Source organism: Marmota monax, unplaced genomic scaffold, assembly GCF_021218885.2.
Source record: "Marmota monax isolate L192 unplaced genomic scaffold, Marmota_monax_Labrador192_F-V1.1 WCK01_AAM20220418_F8-fsc00107, whole genome shotgun sequence".
Taxonomy (NCBI): Eukaryota; Metazoa; Chordata; class Mammalia; order Rodentia; family Sciuridae; genus Marmota; species Marmota monax.
In genome coordinates, this window is record NW_026693761.1 from 4,509,519 (window position 1) to 4,530,739 (window position 21,221).

The following is a 21,221-nucleotide window of genomic DNA, read 5'->3' on the forward strand; positions in this document are numbered from 1 at the left end:
TTCAGTAATGTTCTTCAAGAGATAAAAATAGAGCAAATTTTTCTTTCATATAAAATATAGCGACACTAACAATAAATCTGTCAGACTCTTCATGGGCTTTTTTGCTCCTAGAGTCCTTTGGATGCCCTGGAACTGGAGTTGCTTCTCCAGTCCATGCCCCATCCTTCCCACTCCAGCCTGTCCACATGTCCAGTGAAGAGCCACATGGTCAGTGCTGTTGTATTCCTCAGCTCCTTCCAATTCACTGCTGGACCTGTGGGTCAACCCTGAGTCCTTGAATCAACAGGGTAGAATGCTGTGCTTACTGACAAGTTCATATTTTTTTAACCCTGTTGCAAAAATTTTGTTCACTACCTTATTACTTTTTATTTATTTTTCATATGGTAGCAGCTTTATTCTGAACTTGACTTCACATACAAAGTTGCAATGGTAATGCCACTTCCAGTTAACTCATTTAAAATGTTTAAAAATGCAGATTACAAAAAAGAAAACATTTTGCTATATGAAATAAGTCATACACAAAAGGACAGACACTGAATGATTTCAGCCTTGTGAGTAACTTAGAAAAGGCAACCAGAGAGATAGGAAGTAGATTGTACATTTTAGAGATGTAGACTATCCAAAACTTCCAGAAAGTTTATTTAAAAAGAGAGCACATATTGGTACTCATCTTGAGAATAAAGAACAACAGTAATACTGAAACTGAATCCCAGATGAGGGTGCACCACTTCCTCCTAGAACTCAGGGAAGAGAGGAAGTCATTACACAGGCATTATTGGTCCAGGGACTCATGAATAGTTGAACCTTACTGTAACCACTAAAATTAGGTTAACATGCTTTGCTTGTCAAGGGAGCTGACAATGGTTGCCCTTCTTTTGTCACTTCAAAGCTATTACCCAACATATTTGGCATCATACCCATTCATTCCAAAAGGCATCAGAGATGAGAATTGAAGCCTCTTCACAAAACAAACCACCTGAAATGTATAGTGATATTCAACGTTGATCTGTAATTGACCTTAAATGATATGAAGACATCATTCCCTTGGAACACAAATTTATTGATCCCACAGTAAATGATAGGATAAGAAAACTCATAGTTGAATGAGAGCATCCTTGTTACAGGACAATCATCTCCCAGGCTAATGTCACCAATTTTAACTTCTGTGTCATTATCAAAGGGCCTTCTTTTCATTCTGTCAGTCAATCATCAGAACAGATCCAGGTCACTGCTCGTTTGAATCCAGAAGAATTCTAAAATATCAGAGAAAGGAGGAAGGACCTGCCTAAGAGCACAAAAGTCTTCATCATGGCAGATTCCAAGACTCAGCAGCCAGGGGAAGCAGGAAATGGCCGCTATTTGCTTTTTATATTCTTGATGAACTGAATGGTGTATAGATTTAAAACAAAAACATCATGGTATGGGCACCACAACAGACTGGTAGACCAATGGTACAGAATAGAAGAGACCAACCCACAAAATTACAATTATCTTATATTAGACAAAGGTGCCAAAAACATGCATTGGAGAAAAGATAGCATCTTCAACAAATGTTTCTAGGAAAACTGGAAATTCATATGCAACAAAATGAAATTAAACCCCTATCTCTCACCATGCACAAAACTTAACTCAAAGTGGATCAAGGAGCTAGGAATTAAACCAGAGACTGTGTGTCTAATAGAAGAAAAAGTAGGCCCTAATCTTCATCATGTGAGATTAGGCCCCAACTTCCTTAATAAGACTCCTATAGCACAAGAACTAAAACCAAGAATCAATAAATGGAATGAAATAAAACTAAAAGTTTTTTCTCAGCAAAAAAAAAAAAAAGAAGAAGAAAGAAAGAAACAATCTGTGAGGTGAACAGACAGCCTACATCCTGGGAGCAAATATTTACCCCTCACACATCAGATAGAGCAATAATCTCGAGGGTATATAAAGAACTAAAAAAGCTAAGCACCAAAAAAACAAATAACCCAATCAAAAAATGGGCCAAGGACCTAAACAGACACTTCAGAGAAGAGGACATACAACCAATCAAAAAATATATGAAAAAATTCTCAGCATCTCTAGCAATTATAGAAATGCAAATCAAAACTACTCTAAGATATCATCTCACTCCAGTCAGAATGGCAACTATTATGAAGACAACAATAAGTGTTGGTGAGGATGTGGGGAAAAAGACACTCATACATTGCTGATGGTACTGCAAATTGGTGCAGCCAATATGGAAAGCAGTATGGAGATTCCTTGGAAATCTGAGAATGGAACCACCATTTGACCCAGCTAGCCCTCTCCTCAGACAATATCCAAAAAAACTTAAAAACAGCATATTACAGGGACACAGCCACATCAATGTTTATAGCAGCACAATTCACAATAGCTAAACTGTGGAGCCAACCTAGATGCCCTTCAGTGGATGAATGGATTAAAAAAAATGTAGCATATATACATAATGGAATATTACTCAGCAATAAAAGAGAATAAAATCATAGCATTTGCAGGTAAATGGATGGCATTGGAGAAGATAATGCTAAGTGAAGTTAGACAATCCCCCCAAAACAAATGCCAAATGTTTTCTCTGATATAAGGAGGCTGACTCATAGTGGAGTAGGGAGGGGGAGTATGGGAGGAATAGATGAATTCTAGATAGGGCAGCGGGTGGGATGGAAAGGGAAGAGGTAGGGGATTAGCAAGGATAGTGGAATGTGATGGATATCATTATCCAAAGTACATGTATGAAGAAACGAATTGGGTGTCAATATACTTTATATACAGAGGTATGAAAAATTGTGATATATATATATATGTAATAAGAATTGTAATGCATTCTGCTGTCATCTTTTAAATCAATAAATAAAATAAAAGGACCCACCTCCTAAGTTCTGTGATTATACCACATGTCAGGGAATTTTTGTTCAAGACTTCAGTATGGAAACTCCTAGCTGCTTTACAATTAGCATAAAACATTGACATTGATTTTATTAAATGTATTCTTTCTTTTCATAGAACTGTAAGAAGATAATACCTAGGTTCACATCATCATATAATTGTGTGTCACAGCTTCCTGAGAGGAATAATAAGAAAGCCATTGTTTGGAGGAAATCCTCATCTCAAGATGAAAAAAAATGCATGGTTATGAACAATAAAACTTTAGCCTCCCCAAACAAATCTGGATGTTTATTTTTATCTTATCTTCCAGAATGGATAAGGTAGCTTATAATATATAAATGCTCATGACATAATAACTTGAGAGGAGTATGGAATGGGGGGTAAAAGAGAATAGCATAGATCAAATGAAGGCTAGGGAGGAGTAACATGCAAAATGCATAACACAAAGCCCTAGGATAGATTTAGCAGTTGATCACAATTTGGCTCTAGACTTGCCAGCATAAATTTCTGAGAGGATGACTTATAGATAGAGATTTACATAATTTGTGATCTCACTACAGGATCGTGATGGTAAGATGATGAAAATATCTCCAGAAATAGAAAATGTTTAAAAGAAATCAATGTTTTTATTAATCTTGCTTTTCTCCCATCTGGGGATGTAGTCAGGATGTTTGCTGCAGTGGTCCACTCTTAAGCTTATATACAGTGTTGTGTGCACTTCCCAGTATGCTAGCTAGGACTGCTGGGACAGCCTCCTTTTCATTCCACTCAAGAGAACATAGTGGACATCAAGTGAGTGAAGGTCATGTTGTATGATAAACATTCCATCCTACCTTCTAAATCCTAATATTAACAAAATCGGGATACAATCTTTGACCATCTAATATTAGTAATAGATTACTCACTTTTTTAAAAAAGAAAAGTCAAATCAATCATTGGCTTCCTTTAAATTATGCAGAGAAATAAGCATAGTGAGAAATCTCCACCACATGGGCTGGAGATGTGGCTCAAGTGGTATCACGCTTGCCTGGCATGTGCGGGGCACTGGGTTCAATCCTCAGCACCACATAAAAATAAAAAAATAAAGATGTTGTGTCCATCGAAAACTAAAAAATAAATATTAAAAAATTCTCTCTCTCTCTTTAAAAAAAGAGAGAATTTTTAATTTTCTTCACCTCTCTGCCTCCTTCAAATTGAGTACTGTCATCTGCTGTTTCACATGGCCTGCTCATATCCGGATGTTCCTCAGGTGATTGCATTATGTGGCACACTGTTACTTCATCAAGGATGGTACAGAACTTTGAAAACTTCTATAAGAGTAATATTACACTTTACCAGCAGATGGCACTCTACACTCAGTAGTGTACATGGGTGACTCCTTCAGAATGAAGATTTTATATACAAGACAGAGAAAGGTCACTTCTTTTGGATAGAGGTGAATAATCAGAAATCCAATAATGCCCAAATAGAGACTTGTTCAATTCAGCCTTAACTCGTGTTATTCTGAATCTTGAGGGGATTGAATTTAGTGAGTGGGATATGGCGCTGTGAGGCAGACCTATGGCGATGGGATTTGCAGTACCTGTAAATATCTTCTGTTTGCAATACCTATAAATATGCCCCTGTGAGAAAAATGTTAGAAAAGGCTGAAAAGTTCTCAGAGCCACCACTCAGCAGCCTGGTCTTGAATTTTAGCTGGTCTTTAGGCAGAAAATGCAACAAAGAAGTTATTGTGGCTGAAGAAGTGAGGACTGCAAAATAGGTGGGAACATGTGGGAGCTTTGAACTGAGACTTGTCAGCATGAGGAAGTACACACTTACAGGATAGTGAGAATGGGAAGTGGACTCAAATGCAGGGACAGACTGAGAAAGGAAAGCGGGTGCCTATGCAGGAAGTATCTCTATCCCAACTGCCAAACACAGTTGGGTTCTGGAATCTTACAAATTCCTTTAGGTAAAATGATCCCCCATCCTTGAGTCTTTGCTTAGCCATGTACCTTGATCCTGAACCCAGAGTCCCTTTGATGACTGTACTAAATCCCTGTGTTAGTCAGATTTCTATTACTATAACAAAATACTAGAGATAATCAACTTTAAAAGAGAAAAGGTTTATTTTGGTTCAGGGTTTCAGAGGTATCAGTCCTTGGTCTATTGGCCCCATTGCTTAAGCTTGTGGCAAGGGAGCAAATTATGATGGGGAGCACATGGAGGAACAAGCTGCTTAAATAAATAAATAAATAAACGAACAGGTGGGAATCCTAACACACACTTAGAGGGAACATTCCCAACAATCTAAGTTTATTCCAGTAGGCCCCACCTCCTGAAGACTCCACCACTTCCCAATAACACCATGGACTGGAGACCAGGAACCGGGCCTTTAACACATGGGCCCTTCAGGGACATTTAAGATCCCCCAAAATTTCAGTCTCTCCAACCCCTTTCCAAGACAGAATACCTGAAGCATTCTTGGTTGGAACCTAACTCTGGACTTTCTTGGATCCAGTTCCCTGTAAGGAGGCACCCTGCATAAAATGGACATAGTTTGTAAAACAAACTATCCTATATTTGAAGGCACTTAGGATGGGTCTCCTGGTGCTTTTTCTGCCCACTGGGGTGGATTCGCTGACACTGATGCCTGCCTGAACTGTTTAAACTTGATCATTCATTAGAAGTTACTTTGGATGACCTCCAAAGTCAGATTTTTATTCTTTTAGGGGCTGGGGTTATAGCTTGCACAAGGCCTTGGGTTCAATCCCCACCCAGTACCACCAAAGGAAAAAAAAATATGCTTTTAGTAAAGGCAGAAAATTGACTCAGCAATTAATTATCCATGTGATTTTCAGCTGCTGAGATACTTCAATGACATAATAAATATTCAAAATTATTAGAAGCTTAAGTATGTTAATGAATTTTAAAAATCCACCAGTTTGATTCAACCATGGTATTTTACATTTCCTTTGGAACCACGTTGGGATTTTATTCATAATTCCATTTCTTGTTTAACCTCAGTTCTTTACACCTCATTATGTTATTCAAGTTCTCAATGGTTTTGTAAAATTTGGTAACGGCCCTCTGGGTTTGAGGCTTTTCTTTTAGCTAAATTTAATTGCTAATATAATATGAGCTTCTTTCTTTTCAAAGTGTGTCACCAAAGAGACCTGAGATTGCCATTATAAAATAATTTTCATCTACATGTCACTATAGTGTATTTTAGAATTATCTAGTTGTAAAACTGTTCTCTCGTGTAAATATCACCACAAAAGATATTAGGCTCATGCTAATTAAGTCCTGTCTGGACCTATAAAGGCAAACTGAACATTTCATGGACTTTGTTACTGCCTTTAGTTGCCTCTTAAAAATATTTCCTTACATTGTAGTAGAAAGAGAAATCTCTTAGGTAGGAGAGCAAATAAGTACTGGGAGCTCCATAGTTTTGATCAGCCTGTTCACTCTTCAATAAACTTGAACTAAAAATACATTAAAAAGCTTAAAGACAAGCATCTTTAACGCCTAAGGATTCAAATAGTGTAGAAGTCAATTACTGACATCAACAGGGACATTTTGTTGACACCACTGCTTTATAGATTATGATGGAAAACATGGTGGTAAACTTTTAAGATTTTTATGATTATCATATTGTGATGATCATGAGAATCGGAATCACAGGACCATCCACATGGGCCATAGCACAAGTGTCCAACTGCAGCATTCTGAAATCCAGGATTGTAGTACTATATTTTGTTCCCTCAGTGATGGCATAACAGGAGGCTTCCTATGAAGAGCTGTCCCTGGAAGATGAAGAACTCCTTAATGGGTGACTTTGATTCAAGAGTAGCCTTGCCAAACCGTCCTTGGAGATGACTGCAATCTGGATTGTTTCCACCCAAAGTTTCCCGTCTCATTTAGTCAAGGCAGCCATGCATTGTGCTCCCAGCCCTATCTGGTTCCCTTCCCTTTCTATCCCTCAGGCATTTCCTCTACTAGAATTCTTTTGCATTTAATTCTGTTTTGGCACCTGCTTCTCCAAGGACCCAGACTAACACACATGATCAATATAATAGTTTTCAGGTTTGCATGTCTGCGTGACCTTAAACCATACTACATTCTGCATCTTTGATATTTTTGTGGCATCCTGTAATTATAAAAGTAACACTTGGTCAGACACAGTGGTGCATTCCCGTAATCCCAGTGGCTCTTGAGGCTGAGATAGGAAGATTGCAATTTAGTGAGGCCCTAGGCAACTTAGCAAGACCTTGTCTCAAAATAAAATGTAAAATGGGCTGGGGATGTGGCTCAGTGGTTAAGTGCTCCAGGGTTCAATCTCTGATACAAAAAAAAAAATTTAAAAAGTAACACATGTTCATAAAACAATACACTTACTATAGACCATTTTGAGCAATCAGTGTGTGTAGCCTTGAAATAAGCTTTCTCAGAATATATTTCATTATCAACAATGTAAAGTTAATGTATTAATTAATAAAAATATGGATAGTAGAATAGTCGAACTAAAGTGAAATCATATTATTAAACCATATGTTATGAACAAAGCTAATGACACTCCTTTGAGTGGTCAGAGGCCAGGACTAACTCTATAGTAGGCATGGGTCTGGTGAATAATTAAGTACTATCATGTAGGTCAAGGGTACTTAGAAGTGTGAAGTCACCCTCAGTGAGGGCTATGCTTATGTTCAACATTTTCATGAAAACCACACTGTGGCCTGGTTAATCTTTAGGGGTTAATCAAATTCACAGAGTAGAGAGATTAAGTCATCTCATTAAAGATCTTGTAAAAACTCATTTAACTTACCCCTCTCCTGATAAGTAAGAACCATGGCCAATCTAAAGGAGAAATCAGTCTTAAGATTTCAAATTTTTCCACTAGTTCCATACGTAGTGGAACAAGTGGGCGAGTGGCCTCTGTCCTCTTCCCCAAATACAGACCTGTGATGGCCATGCCATAGCAGGCTGAGAATCAGCAGGTTGAGAACCCACAGGCCCTGCAGTGAGCACCAGCAATTGCAGGGAGAACATTTTCCCTGGTTTGGCAATCATGATCCATGGATGTATTGGGAAGGGGGATGAGCATTATATCTCTGGTGGGTGTAAAATATTTGAGGGTTGATCCACTCATTGGGACCTAAATCATAATGGGACAAACCAACTCACTGTTTCTGGTGCTGCTTGGAGAGTACTGACAAGAAGCATCGTGACTATGAGATCAGAGCATCTTCAACACAGCAGGTAAAAACAAGAATCCAGGCATTGTCTCTCTGCCTCTCCTTTTTATTTATTTGTTTGTTATTATTTTAGATTTTTTAAAGAGCTTTTACCTAAGAAACAGAGCTGGAAGTCTTACAAATACACATTGCCATTTTCCATGTCTTCCTTCTCTAGATATTTCAAAAATCCGCCTTCATCACAAAAATCTTTGTGCAGACATTAAACACATAAAGATCTTTTAAACATCCATTTCTCTTGCTTCCCTCAGAAGCATTATGTTTTCCATCACATTTTCAAATATTGTTAACATTTTAGCAGAAACCAAATATTTTGTCCAAAAAATCAGCACTTCACTTGAAATACCGCATTAGTTTTACAACACTCATATTAGGTCAGATTCTAAGAACAAAAGCATATTTCCTCCATATGGAAATCACATAGAATATGCACACAGACTACTCTGAATGCAAAACTCTTTCAACCAACTTTATTTATTACACCTTCGATACCAAAGGGCAAACCTATCAATATGGCTTGTGGTGCCTTAGAAATAGAAATTGAAGCCTATCATTAAGAAAAAATGCTGCAAGATGTGTCTATGTAGAGCACTGCAGTGAGTCGTTAAGGCAAGGGGTACGTGGCCTTACACAGGCTGTCCCAGGCAAGGCCTGGCCTCATCAGTAAGGAAGTCTCCATTTAGGACAGCAGTCAGCTCACACTCTTTTGGGGTTGGTTTTCTTCTGGGCACTTCTAGCTTTAATATTCTTCTTAGGGCTAGCTGGTTTGGGAGCAGGTGGTTTTCCCTTTGGTTTTGGTGGATTACTACGACTGGTGCGTACGGCAGTTCGCTTTTTATCCTGAAGTGTTCTCTGCTGTTCCTGCAGCCTCTCTTCCCACTGCTGGGAGGCAAAATTTACAAAGATGACTGTGAAATACATCGCACCTCTTTTTTTAAAAATTTTTTTGTACAGGGGATTGAACTCAGGGTCGCTTAACTACTGAGCCACATCCCCAGCCCTATTTTGTATTTTATTTAGAGACAGGGTCTCACTGAGTTGCTTAGCGCCTCACTCTTGCTGAGCCTGGCTTTGAACTCAAGATCCTCCTGCCTCAGCCTCCCGAGCTGCTGGGATTAAAGGCATGCGCCACTGCACTGTGCCCACTATCACGCCTCTTTTGATGTTAAACTAGTATTAGCATTTACAAGTGCAATTTTTTTTTTTTGGTCAGTGCAATGGTTTCACTATAATATCATGACAATGACAATTATAATAGCCACTGGATTTAAGTGTTAAGCACTTGTCAAATACCAGGTGAATTTAAAAAGTGTCCAATCTACGGAGAAGTCAACATATGTTTATTTCTTTGAAACTCACAAGGTGGGCAACACTGTCATGAACAGAAAATAAGCACACAGAGGCTATCTGCAGAAGGCCATATAGTTGGTAAATACTTGAATCAGGATTCAAGTTCACCCACTGTCTCCAGGGCCCCAGACCCGCACCCATATGTTTTGACCACCGCCCCTTTAATGCAACATTTTTACACAGTGACAACTGAAAATCAATCCACTTGAATAAACACTGCTTTATATTATAATACATATTTTCCTATTCCTTTTTTGTTAGAGTATATTTCATTCAGCAAAAATTTGAGCAGTCACTAGAAATGTAATGAAAAGGAAAACACTCTTCTTACTCTCCTAGGACATAATTCTAGTATGTTCTAGAATACCAAACTCATTATTGCATGTTGCTTTTACATGGGGAAGTATATTGGAATATTTGCCACCCAAACTGTGATTCTTGAAAGTTTTTTTTTTCCTCTCAGCAAGATTAGGTCCTTTGGCCAACTTGCCTTTTGCATTGATGTCTTTATATTACTGTTGTCTTGGAAATCAGGAAACCAATTCTGCTAATAGAGCAATTTCTTTCTAGTAGCACTGAGCATGCTCTTATTCAGACATATTTGGAGCAGAGGATGCTGTGTTGGAACTACATTCTCCATAAGTCAATTAATATATATTCTTGCCTTGCCTGAGAATTCTTATTCATTCAAGTTAAAAGAATATGGGCAGGAGCAGTCCCTTCTGTGAATTGGAAAACATGAATTCTCCTAAATATGTCTAAGCTTACCTTCAAGAGAGAGGATGCTTTGAAAGTTTCAAACCAATTACCTGATTTCTTATCTTGAGGCAAAAAATCTATTCTTATTCCTTTAACTGAGCTATTGGTATCTCTATGGTGTTACCACTAAAATCATGGATTTGGTTATCTGTGTTTTTTTATAATAACCTTACAATATTTTAAATAGAGAAAGATTTTGCTATGTATAGTGATGGTACAAATTTTTGAACTAAATGTTTGCATCCCTATATGTTGGTTTTAATCCCAGTAGGTATTAACTCTACTTAATATCTTATTTGATAAAACAATTAAATTGTAATACAATAAGAAAACAAAAAAATAATTTAGAAATAAAAGTACATTATAATTGAACACAAAAACCAACTCTGAAGCTGAATGATAGACTTCTGATAAAAATTCCAAGTATTAATACCTATACTTAATTACTTATTCAAAAGACAGATACTGTTACCAGTTCCCATGAGAGCTTGGACATAAAGAATGTGAAGAATTCTCAAATTGTATTGAATTTAGTTATATGCATTTGCATATGTATTCAGAGTATTGCTAATTATACTTACTATGGATCTTTTACTAAGTTGATCTCTCCATTTTTCAACTAAGCAATTTTCAAGAAGCATCATCCTGAAAGAAAGAAATTTATCTTAGTACTTTATAAAAGTAAAAAACTTAAAAGTGCAGAAAATATTTAAAATTAATTTCAATAACCTTATCCCTATAATCCATTATTTTCAAATATATACACACACACAGAACATACATGTACACATATATACATATGTATATGTATTTTAGAGCACATTGTATTTCACAACCTACTGTATATTTCCTTTCATCATTATATTCATTTTCTGATATAATTAGAAAAATTCAAAAATTAATTTGAAATAATATAGTATTACAACTTTGGTTATTCATTTAGCCATTTCTTTACTATTGAATTCTTCCTTTTGTTTAGCTATTATTACCAGGGTTGTGTTGAATATCCTTATATATAGTAGTGTGCTCTGACAGATTTCTGAAAGTAGAATAACTAGGTCAAAGGATTTTGGTTTTTTAAAAAAGATTTACATACATAGTACCAAACAGTTTTCAAAATGGTTGTACTTCCACCCAACTCACTAACATTAAGAATTAGGTAAAAATGAATCTGCTGGGGTTGTGGCTCAGTGGTAGAGCACTTGCCTAGCATGTGTGATGCACTGGGTTTGATTCTCAGCATCACATATAAATAAAATAAAGATCCACTGACAGCTAGGAAAAACTATTTTTTAAAAAAAGGTATTTTTTATCAATGCATTATAATTATACATGATAGTTGATTCACTGTGACATGTTGTCCATGCAATTAACATAATTTTCTCAGTTTCATTCCTTAGTACTTTTCCTTTTCCTCCCCTCCTCCCACCCCTTCCATCCTCTTCCTGTATTCTGTTGTTCTCTCTTCTATTTTCATGAGCCCCCTTTTTAATTCCCTTTTTCTCTCTAGCTTCTACATGGGAGAGAAAACATCCCACCCCAAACTTTGTTTACTATTTGCATTTCTTCAAGGTCTTGGTTGCATGAATTTATGTATGCATATTTCTATATTGTGTTCTCAACATTTTAAATGTTGTGTGAACTTTTTATAAAGCAAGGTCACAAAACTTGTCATATCCTCCTCAAGAATTTTTCTCAACTTTTACCAGACAATTTTTGTTATTTTGAGTATACAGTGTTATGTAGTCCATTATGTGCATTGATATTTTTCCCTGCAATTTCTTGTATTACTTTTTTGTTTACAAAGTCCTTGCCTTTCAGATCTCACATATTTAATCACCTAATTTCATCATCTTTGATTAAGTTTGTGAAATATTTATCAATTGAATCTATTTGAAATTTATAGTTCAGTATAAAGTGAAAAACACTAATTTTGCAAATAAGCTTATTTGCAGCATTTACTAAATAACATTCGTTTCCTACCAATTTACCACATTTCTTTCATAATAAAAAGTCATTTTATGCCTTGAAATCTCTTGAGATTTTTTTAAATTTATCTATACATCTACTCTAGCAACCACATGGTTTCAACAAGTGTAGCTTTATACTAGTTTTGTAAGTTTTTAAGAAAGATCTCCTCTAATCACTTTTATTTCCAAAATCCCCTTTACATGCCCTTACCAGATTCTTTTTCCAAATGATCATGAATACCATTTGTAAAGACATACATCCCAACCGTCCAAAAAATTTGGAATGAAATGGGGTAATAAACCCCTTTGTCCGTTCAAATAGAATTTAATGACTAGCATCTAGCAATAGCAGGTGCAAACAGACACAAACCCAGAAACACAGCTGGCTTCCTATCAGAGACAACATGTAAGTGGAAGGATGGCCTGAAAGCCAAGAATGTAAGGCAGCGTGTGAGGAGGTACACTGGTATTGATAGAATACGGGATGAGAAATCAATCAAGTGAACTCAGTTTTGAAGGAAATGTTTATTTCCTGTTTGGAGAAATGGAGTCTTGGGCTACACCAAGAAGAAACAGAGAATCATGGATGGTAGAGAATCAAAGGGATTGCTTATTATATACAAATGATTGATTTTGCTAGAAAATATTTGCAGGATGTTATGGGGCACATCCTGGAAACTGGACTGTAGAATTTGACTTTGTATTATAGGGAATGTACCAATATATTTTTTAAAAATGACCAGTGAAGTGATGTGAGGAGACAGATATCCCCAGCTAGAATGTGCATGGGTATGCATGTAACATATTTTTTTTATTTATACTTTGCCTTGTGATGACTTGAGTTGGCAATCACGTATTCCTAGATTCAGAAGTCACCTTAAAAACTTGGGTGCAGTGGAGCATGGGAGAATGTGTGTAATCCCAGAAAGTCAGGAGGCTGAGACAGGAGGATCACAAGTTCAAGGCCAGCCTGATCAATTTAGCAAGGCTCTAAGCAACTTAGTGAGACCTTGTCTCAAAATAAAACTAAAAAAGGACTGAGGATGAAGCTCAGTGGCAAATTACCCTTAGATTAAATCCCTAGTATCCATACAAAAAAGAGTCCTTTTAAAATCTGTGCATATATATTCAGTATTATATAAAACAAATATTGTGAAGTGTACATAAAAAATTTATGAAGTCATAGTCCCAGAGTTGACTTTTAAGTTATTAAATAAACCAAAATCAGTATTTTTCATGCTAAGATTGAATGGTTTAGAGAAGAACTGTTCTTCCCCAAAATAATTAAATTGCTTATATGATTTTGAAATCACTTAATGAATTCTGAAATTGATTTTCCAAGATTTTATTTAAATACATTTCTACTTTCTTTCATTCTCTAAGGATTTAATTGACACACACACACATTTTATATATATATATCCAAGAAATGAAATGAAATGAAATGGGGTAATAAACCCCTTCTTCTGTTCAAAACTACTTTTTCAAGAAGAACTACTAGTGCTTTCCTGTTGTTGTTTTTAAAGCCACGACTGCTAAGTGCATTTCATATGTCTGTGCGCAGTGTGCATATTCTTCAGCTGTTGAGCTTACCTTGAGCGCCACTCGTAACACATGATAAGAACATCTTGGTGGGGCAGGATGTGTGGACACTGGCAGGAGGAATTTGTAATGAGCGGGACTTGTGTTCGAGGGATGGGTGACAAGGACTTGAAGATCTCTTTTACGTCCACCACTGTTGTTACTTCATTGCAGCCACTCCTCTGCACGGCTTTTATTTTGGCATGAATAACTACAATTTAAAAAATGAAAAAGAGTCATTGAAGACTTGGGTTAAAACTAGGGATGGAGCCTTTATGCCAACTCCTGAGCCTCTCTTAAATAATCACTCCTATAATTATGGTCATGTCCAAGCAGCCCTGATGCAGGCAAAAGCCCATATGCTAAATGCAAGGCATCCCATGCTGTCAACATTGTCTACAAAGTTCTGAATCATGCTGCCAGATGGAAAAGCAAGCCCAAGGCAGTCTTTAGTTTGAGTTCTGCCTTAGGTCAGCAAAAAATTTCACAGAAACATATTTATGTGTTTTTATTCCCCTGTGATGATTTGAAGTGAGAATCATACATTCTCAGGCTCCGAAGTCACTTTTAAAGTCTATTCCTTCCATCACCCATCTGATGCTTTAACTTCTTCTGTTTTACAGAGAGAATTTATTAGAGTCATAACAACTGCAAGGAATCTCTGAGGACTGTTGTTCTCAATCCTTTAATTTCACAGATCGACAAAGTAAGGCCCAGGGTGAACAGAGATAGAACTGTTATTACAGATGGCTGCTAATGTCACTGTCTTTGATCAAGTTTTAAATTCTGACTTCTTTGGTTCCTTACTATTATCACTGCCTCCTATGGAGTTGTAATCAACCTAATATGGGTCATTCTTGGATTCCATCCTAGAAAGCTGGCTTAGATGGAGCCAAAAGTAGTTGAAAAGAAAATGTTCCATCATCAAGGTGGTTCCAAGGCTGTGACACCCCAGAGAACAGCTTGGCAGAGAAACTGATTAGCACCTGGATTTTGGCAGATGAGGGACTAAGTAGGTCAGAGTAAGACAATGTCTACACACAACAGGTTTCAAGAAAAAAGTCTACTGGAAAAAAATAATGTATTATTGTTATTGTTGTGTATGAATGTTGAATATTCCATGTTGGTTATGTATGATTCTCAAATCTGATATCTAAAGTTCTGATTATTTTTTCAGCTTTCTAAACAGTCATGATTTTCCTACCTTTGTGAATGCTATATAATCTAAGCTTGATATAAAATTTAAATTTCAAATATGAAAACTAAATTAGAGAGTACCTTGAATATCTTTCCTTAGTTTCCTGTTACTTCAGTAAAAATAACTTAAGATACGCAATAAAGTATAAAATAGCCCAAGTAGGCATTTTGAAAAAATGTTCTTAGTTAAATTTACTTTCCAATTATGCTAGTAGAATTAGTTACTTGAAACACTTAAAATATCATGACTGACTTTTCTTTTCTTTGAAGAGACTGCTGAATGGTACTTTCAAATAAAAAAGAGGAGGGCATTTAAAGTATTTCAATGCTGTAGTCATAGAGTTTCATCTAATAATATTCAACAACATATTTCTCCACAATTTTTTAAAGATTTTAAATATTTGTAACTATAAGTAAAAAGATAGATGGGCTAGTCTTAATTCTCTTGCCTCTGGACCTCAATTTTTGGGCCTCAGTCAAATCCATGGACCACATCTCCATCCTTCCTGTAGCAATAAAATCTTAGGATGAGAATAAGGGAACAGGTCATTTGCTGAGCAGCATTTCTCACCAAGATCAATGTATGATTTAAACAATGTTCTCACCTGGGCAATTTATTTTGTTTGTTTTGATCTACCCAGAAAGGCAAGAGGTTTTACAACAATTATCTTGCTGTTCAGAACCGACATAATCATCTAGAAAAATCATCAAGCCTCCTTTTACCTTGTGACTAGAAGATCTGGCCTTTTCAATTTTGTAGTTTGCCAAGTCTCAAGTTACTACTGGCTTTAGCAGATGACTTACCATAGCTGTAGTTTTTGCTCAGATATGTTGCCAAAGTTGGCTTCACCTTTTTGCACTTGCACCGATCTAAAAAAGGCAAAAAAGAGAATTTTAAAAGTTGGAGAAGGGATACAGAAATCACTCTGAGAAGGAGAGGGAGCCAATGGGGAAAGAACTTACCAGGGCTTAGGCGTTTACAGTCCACATCAAGGGGCCGTTCCTGCACCATCATGTCTGGTGTGATGTCTATCCACTTCACATCTGAAACATAAACAGGGCCATGAAAGGTGGTCAGTGACTGAGTGTGTTCCCCCTACTGGAATACGAGAGGATTTGAAAAGATAAACTAATACAGTAGTGCAAAAGATTACTACTAGTAATAAAAATGGCAGGTGTCAGCTACTTCTCACTAATGGCATCCCCTGGCTTAGGTAAGAACTCTCTCAGGTGAGACTTTGCCTATCCAAGCACAAATAGATGTGAATGAACACCTATGTAACCAACCAGGAAAAAAATGAGTTCACTTCCTCTGAAAGTGATGGTAAGACATTTATTTTCCAAGCTAACACTTTAATCAAAATAATCAGAATATTTTCAAATCCTCACCTCACATTTTGCAGTGCAGCAACAGTGCAGAGTTGCACAACCAAAACCAAGTATCACTATCATCTATAAAATGCAAACAATACAAGTGTTTTCTCTAAAACTCTGAGTTAGAGAGGACTTTCAATTTACCCCTCCACTTAACCACGCCTCCTTTGTGTTCAGAGCAATCCACTAAAGTATAACTTCAGAGGTGACTCTAAAGTGACACCATAATCTCTTTTAATGTGGCATAACCTAGCTCAGGGGAAGCCTGGATACAAGAAGGCAAAGTTATTCTTAGGTTTCCTTTTAAGAAGTGAATTTAGACCTTCTCCTTCCAAAAAGAAAGAAAGAAAAGCAGCAAGCAAGCAGCAAATTGAGAAAAGAAGCTGAAAAGGGATTAACTAAATTGATGTCACACTAGGTAGCATCTTCAATATGAAACAAAGGTCAGTATTTGGCAAGGAACAGCCTACATTACAAACCCTACTCCTGGTGGGGTGTAATGACCATTATTGCTCTTTCAGAAAAAAACTTTTAAAAAGTAGCACTAAATGCCCAGTAGGACTTGTTAAAGCATTAAACTAGCTACAGGCACTGTGTTTAACACGGACTCACACTCCCAGCAATATCTGTTTGCTACTATTATTATCTACTATTACTGTAAATAAAAACATTGCCAACGTTTCCCTTGTAAGCAAAATCTTCCCCTCGCCCCCCCCCCCTCCTTCATGGAGCGCCAAATGCTCTTTGCCAGTCTCGCGAAATTCTTGTTAAGTAAAGTCTTCTGCCATTCCTTCCCATCTCTTCCAAGCCTGGGAAGTGAGGCTGGTACTGCAAGTGAGGGTGCTATGTTGAACACCCCCTGGCAGCTGTAGATGTGGTCCGCCTAGTTCTCAAGTGGCGGTGACGCCCCAGGCACTTCCTGGCCTCCCTCAATCTTTCCCAGTGCCTCACCATCCGGGAGGTCGGTGACTATGGCCTCTGGCGAGATGCACACCCCACGGTCATAGACTGGTAACTCGTCGCAAGCCAGGCTCTCGGGCCAGCTGTGGTTATACATCTTCATGAGGGGTTCACAGTCGTCGCGCGCGCTCTGGCACACGGACTTGCACGGCTTGATAGGGTCATGCAGGAACTCCAGGGTGCAGATGGGCGCATACATGGCACAGAGGAAGAAGCGCAGCACGGCGCTGCAGTTCACATCCACCAGCTCCTCGTATTGCTCGATGGCCAGGATGGCATTCTCCTGGGTGCTGTGGTGCAGGTGGTTGGGCATCCGCGTGATGTTCCAGGGCATGTGCCTACACATGGGGATGCGCACCGCCTCGCAGGGCGCGCCGCGCACGCCCAGCGCCAGGCGCAGCCACAGGCACAACGCCACGAGGAGGGAGAGGAGCATGGCACTGCCCTCCTACGCTGCGATCCAGATAGGCAGAAAGTGCCCTTTTCTTCCTGCTAGTCTTTCGTTGTTGCTTCTCCGAGGAGGAAATCCTTCGGGTTATTGAAGAGTTTTCCTCCCCAAACTCCTGTCAGCAGCAACAGGCGGCCCTGGGGTCTGGCTGCGAATCTCGGCCGTGCAGCTAAAAAAGCACCAGCAGAGCCAGCGCTCAGCCTCCAGGACACAAACTCGCTCAGGCTGCTCCAGTCCCGGACCCCACAGCTCCCAGCGCAGCCAGCCACGGCCATTTCGGCACCCTATTTATCTCGACACCTCCCCTGACGTGGGCTCGGAACGCTCCCTTGGCAGCAGTAGCAGTGGCGCGGGCTCTCTCTCTCTGCAGCCCCACCCCTGTCCCCTCCGAGCAGAAGCGGTGACATCACCTCCCCAGGCTGAAGCCAAGGGCTGGAATCCTGCATTTCCTTCAAAGTCCCTCATTTTCAGTCTGGCCTAATCCTTTTCCTTCGGATCAAGAGCATCTGGCAGTCCTTTTGGACACCGTATAGAGGAGGCTACAGGAGAGAAATTCAAGAGAAAGAAAAGGCTCTTTGCTCGTTCTGCCTTACAGTTTTCCGGACTGATAGGAGTTGGAGGGAAATGGGAAGCGCGGTTACCTTCAAAGTCTGAAACGCATTTGCTTTCTCCAGCAGGGGGCATGAGAAGCGCTGAGTACTGAGTGGTGTGGGACCAAGGGATGGTACAGTAAATGTGGAAACAGGATGTGCACACTTTATATAAACCACCCCACCCCAGTCCTAGCTGTGTGAAGTTTGTTGTTGTTGTTGTTATTGTTGTTGTTATTGTGGCTACTGGACATTATCTCCGGCTCAAGTTTTTCCAGGGGAGTACTTGGCTTGTGCCTTCTCCAGGAAATAAACAAGACTGCCCAGAAGTATAAGAGCATCTTCTAGTTTGAGAAATGTCTAGTCACCATCAACATTCCCTCTTCCTTCTTCTAAATGGTTAGTCCCCTTTCGAACATGAATGGAATCCAGGAGAAAACAAAGAAACCTCTGGACACCACAATCTGACCCCCCCCCCCCCCACTTTCCATTCCAGCAGCCTAAAATCTTGATCTTTGATGTGCTTCAAGACTGTTACTTGAGTTCAATAAGAAGCTGTTTCTCTGGGAAGCAAGTAGGTATGCTTTATTTTCTCTTTTATCTTACTTGATTAGGAAGAGGCAAACCAACTTCTGGCCTCATTACTCACAGGAAAGAGAGGCTTTATTGTTGTGAGTGTACATCAGTTTTTAGGCAGTACAGCCTCTAGAATATGTTTCCCTATAGCCTTAGTAAAATGGAAACATGTTCTGTGAACATTAATCTTTAAAAACCTAGTTTAATTTGAAATCTAAATTTAAGGCAGTTATTTTTGTTTTCTTTCCTAATCTTAGACCCACAAAGTTAGTTTAGTTTTGACCCTGACCAAGACTGAGAATTAAAATTGCTGACTAAACAAGTAACAACTGACAATTATTGGGCCTCTATAGTGGGCCCAATATGAAGTAAAAGCTTTAAATTCATTTTCTTATTTATCTAAGAACATGAATTAAACATGGTAAGTTAAAAGGATAAATGAGACAGATACATTTCAATATTCACCAGAGGAGTCAAGTCCTATTTAGTCTTTTTAGGTACAGGTCAGGATGTCCTAAAACAGCAAAGCCAAACTTGACATGTAGATAGGTCTCAAGCTCCAAAGATGCCAAACTAGACCAGTAAAACATAAAGCAAGAGAGATAACTACATAATATTTCAAGCCATTTCCAGCAGTGAAATTCTGAATCTAAACCACTCCCTGAGTGGAAAAAAAAATAGCTTCAGTTTCTATTGGAGGAGCAAGAGAAAGAGCAGAATGACCTACCATTTTCCTATCAGTTGTCTGAGGAGGGGGAACTTGAAGAAGGCTCGAACTTCTGCAGCGAGTTTGAACCTGCTGTTTTTCTAAAATATATAAGTACCATGTCCCAACATTTCATGGGTTTCCTTGATGTTCCTGGAATTCATGCCCTTTAAGAAAAGGTGAGTAGAGGTGAAAAGTCCCTTTTCATAAAGTTCTTTGCTTATCCCATCAGCCCATCAAACTCTGTCTCTTATGTTTCTACAGCAGAGGAGGGATTCATCAGGAGAACTGGTCAACTTCCTTTCCTCATCATGTCCCCCCAAGGAGCCTGTGATTCTAGAATCCGTATTTCAGCACTCAATCCAATATTCCTAAGCTGAGAAAGTTCCCCTAGACCATGGCTTCTCTCCAGGTGATTCCATTTCAGGATCCCGAAGTGCCTGCTTTTCTGCTCATCCTCTAAGTGGCTGGAGTTCTCCAGGATTTCATCCTCAGTTCTCTTCTCATTCTCAATACTCCCCCCTGCTCCAGGGGTTGTCAGTTTTGGCACTTTTGATATCTGGGGCTGGAGAATTCCTTGCCAAATGTCCCCTGGCATGGTGGGGGAAGAAGATCTAACTGAAATGTATCTTCTCTCCCTACTCAGAGCTGAACTCCCAGTGACTCAAGCCAGATAGCTCTTCCTATGAATCTAAATTTTTCTCTATAATTCCCAATACCATTTCACCCTTTCCATTCCCACGACCACCATGTTAGCTCAGCTAAGATCTCTTGCCTGAATAATAAGAGTTTCCTGCTTGGTCCTCCTGCCTTTTCTCTGACCCCACTCATTCTTCACAACACTGACATCTGAATGAGCTTTCTAAGGAACATACCAGATGATGCCCCTCTAGTTTTAAATGGATTGAAGGCTCCCAAGTTCCCCCAATTATTACTAACAAAATACTTAAAATAACTTTTAAGGCCCTCAGTGATCTGGCTCCAGATTGTCCTTCAGTTTAGTGCTTGAAACTCAATACTATACCTATTTTCACTTGCTTCTGTGTCCTTCATTCAGGAATGTTTCTCCCACTCTCACCTGGCTCACTCTTCCTCATCCTTGATATCAAATGCAAATGAGAAGAAGGTATAAACTTGGAAAGTAAGGGTCATTTCTTAGTTTCGTTTTCTTTTTCTTTCGTTCTTTTTTTTTCTTTTCTTGATGCCATATGACAGATCCTAACAGTGCTTAAACATAACCCTATGAACTTTGTTCTTGAGGGGATCAGTCTCAGTGCAAATGTGACCTTGAGGTAAAGTCCTTGAGCCCAAGACTTTACTATGAGGGCCTGGGAGTGGAGGCTGGGAAGTGACCCTAATGAGTAAACTGGTATCATTTCTTAAGGAAGGGACCTGTCTTTTCACTTTAAATTTGTAGGCGAAGGGTTACAATTTGCCAAGAGGCATGATAAAGCAGAGAACAGAAAATGTAGCAGTTCTACTCTCCCATTTGACCTTGAAATTGCCCCCAGTGTGTGATTACTTGTTAAACACTGCAGCTTCCCAGTCAAGTCTCATTCTCCTCCCCAACCCCCTTAAATTGCG

General features: G+C 38.7%; 1 protein-coding gene across 1 annotated transcript; it reads right to left on the minus strand.

Annotated features, from left to right (window-relative positions):
- Positions 1 to 8,574: 8,574 nt before the first annotated feature.
- Positions 8,575 to 18,044, minus strand: Sfrp4 (secreted frizzled related protein 4). Its single transcript, XM_046460609.2, has 6 exons — positions 17,309 to 18,044; positions 15,947 to 16,027; positions 15,788 to 15,853; positions 13,799 to 13,997; positions 10,817 to 10,880; positions 8,575 to 9,008 (listed from the first exon to the last, which is right to left on the minus strand). The coding sequence occupies exons 1-6, from the start codon at positions 17,751 to 17,753 to the stop codon at positions 8,823 to 8,825; spliced, it is 1,041 nt and encodes a 346-aa protein (XP_046316565.1). The 5' UTR covers positions 17,754 to 18,044; the 3' UTR covers positions 8,575 to 8,822.
- Positions 18,045 to 21,221: the final 3,177 nt, after the last annotated feature.

Coding starts and splice junctions, on each gene's coding strand:
- Sfrp4 (XM_046460609.2), bottom strand. CDS start 17,753: ATGCTCCTCTCCCTCCTCGTGGCGTTGTGCCTGTGGCTGCGCCTGGCG. Junction 15,854..15,946: donor CTGTAAACGCCTAAGCCCTG/GTAAGTTCTTTC, acceptor TGCCTTTTTTAG/ATCGGTGCAAGTGCAAAAAG. Junction 9,009..10,816: donor AACTTAGTAAAAGATCCATA/GTAAGTATAATT, acceptor TTTGCCTCCCAG/CAGTGGGAAGAGAGGCTGCA.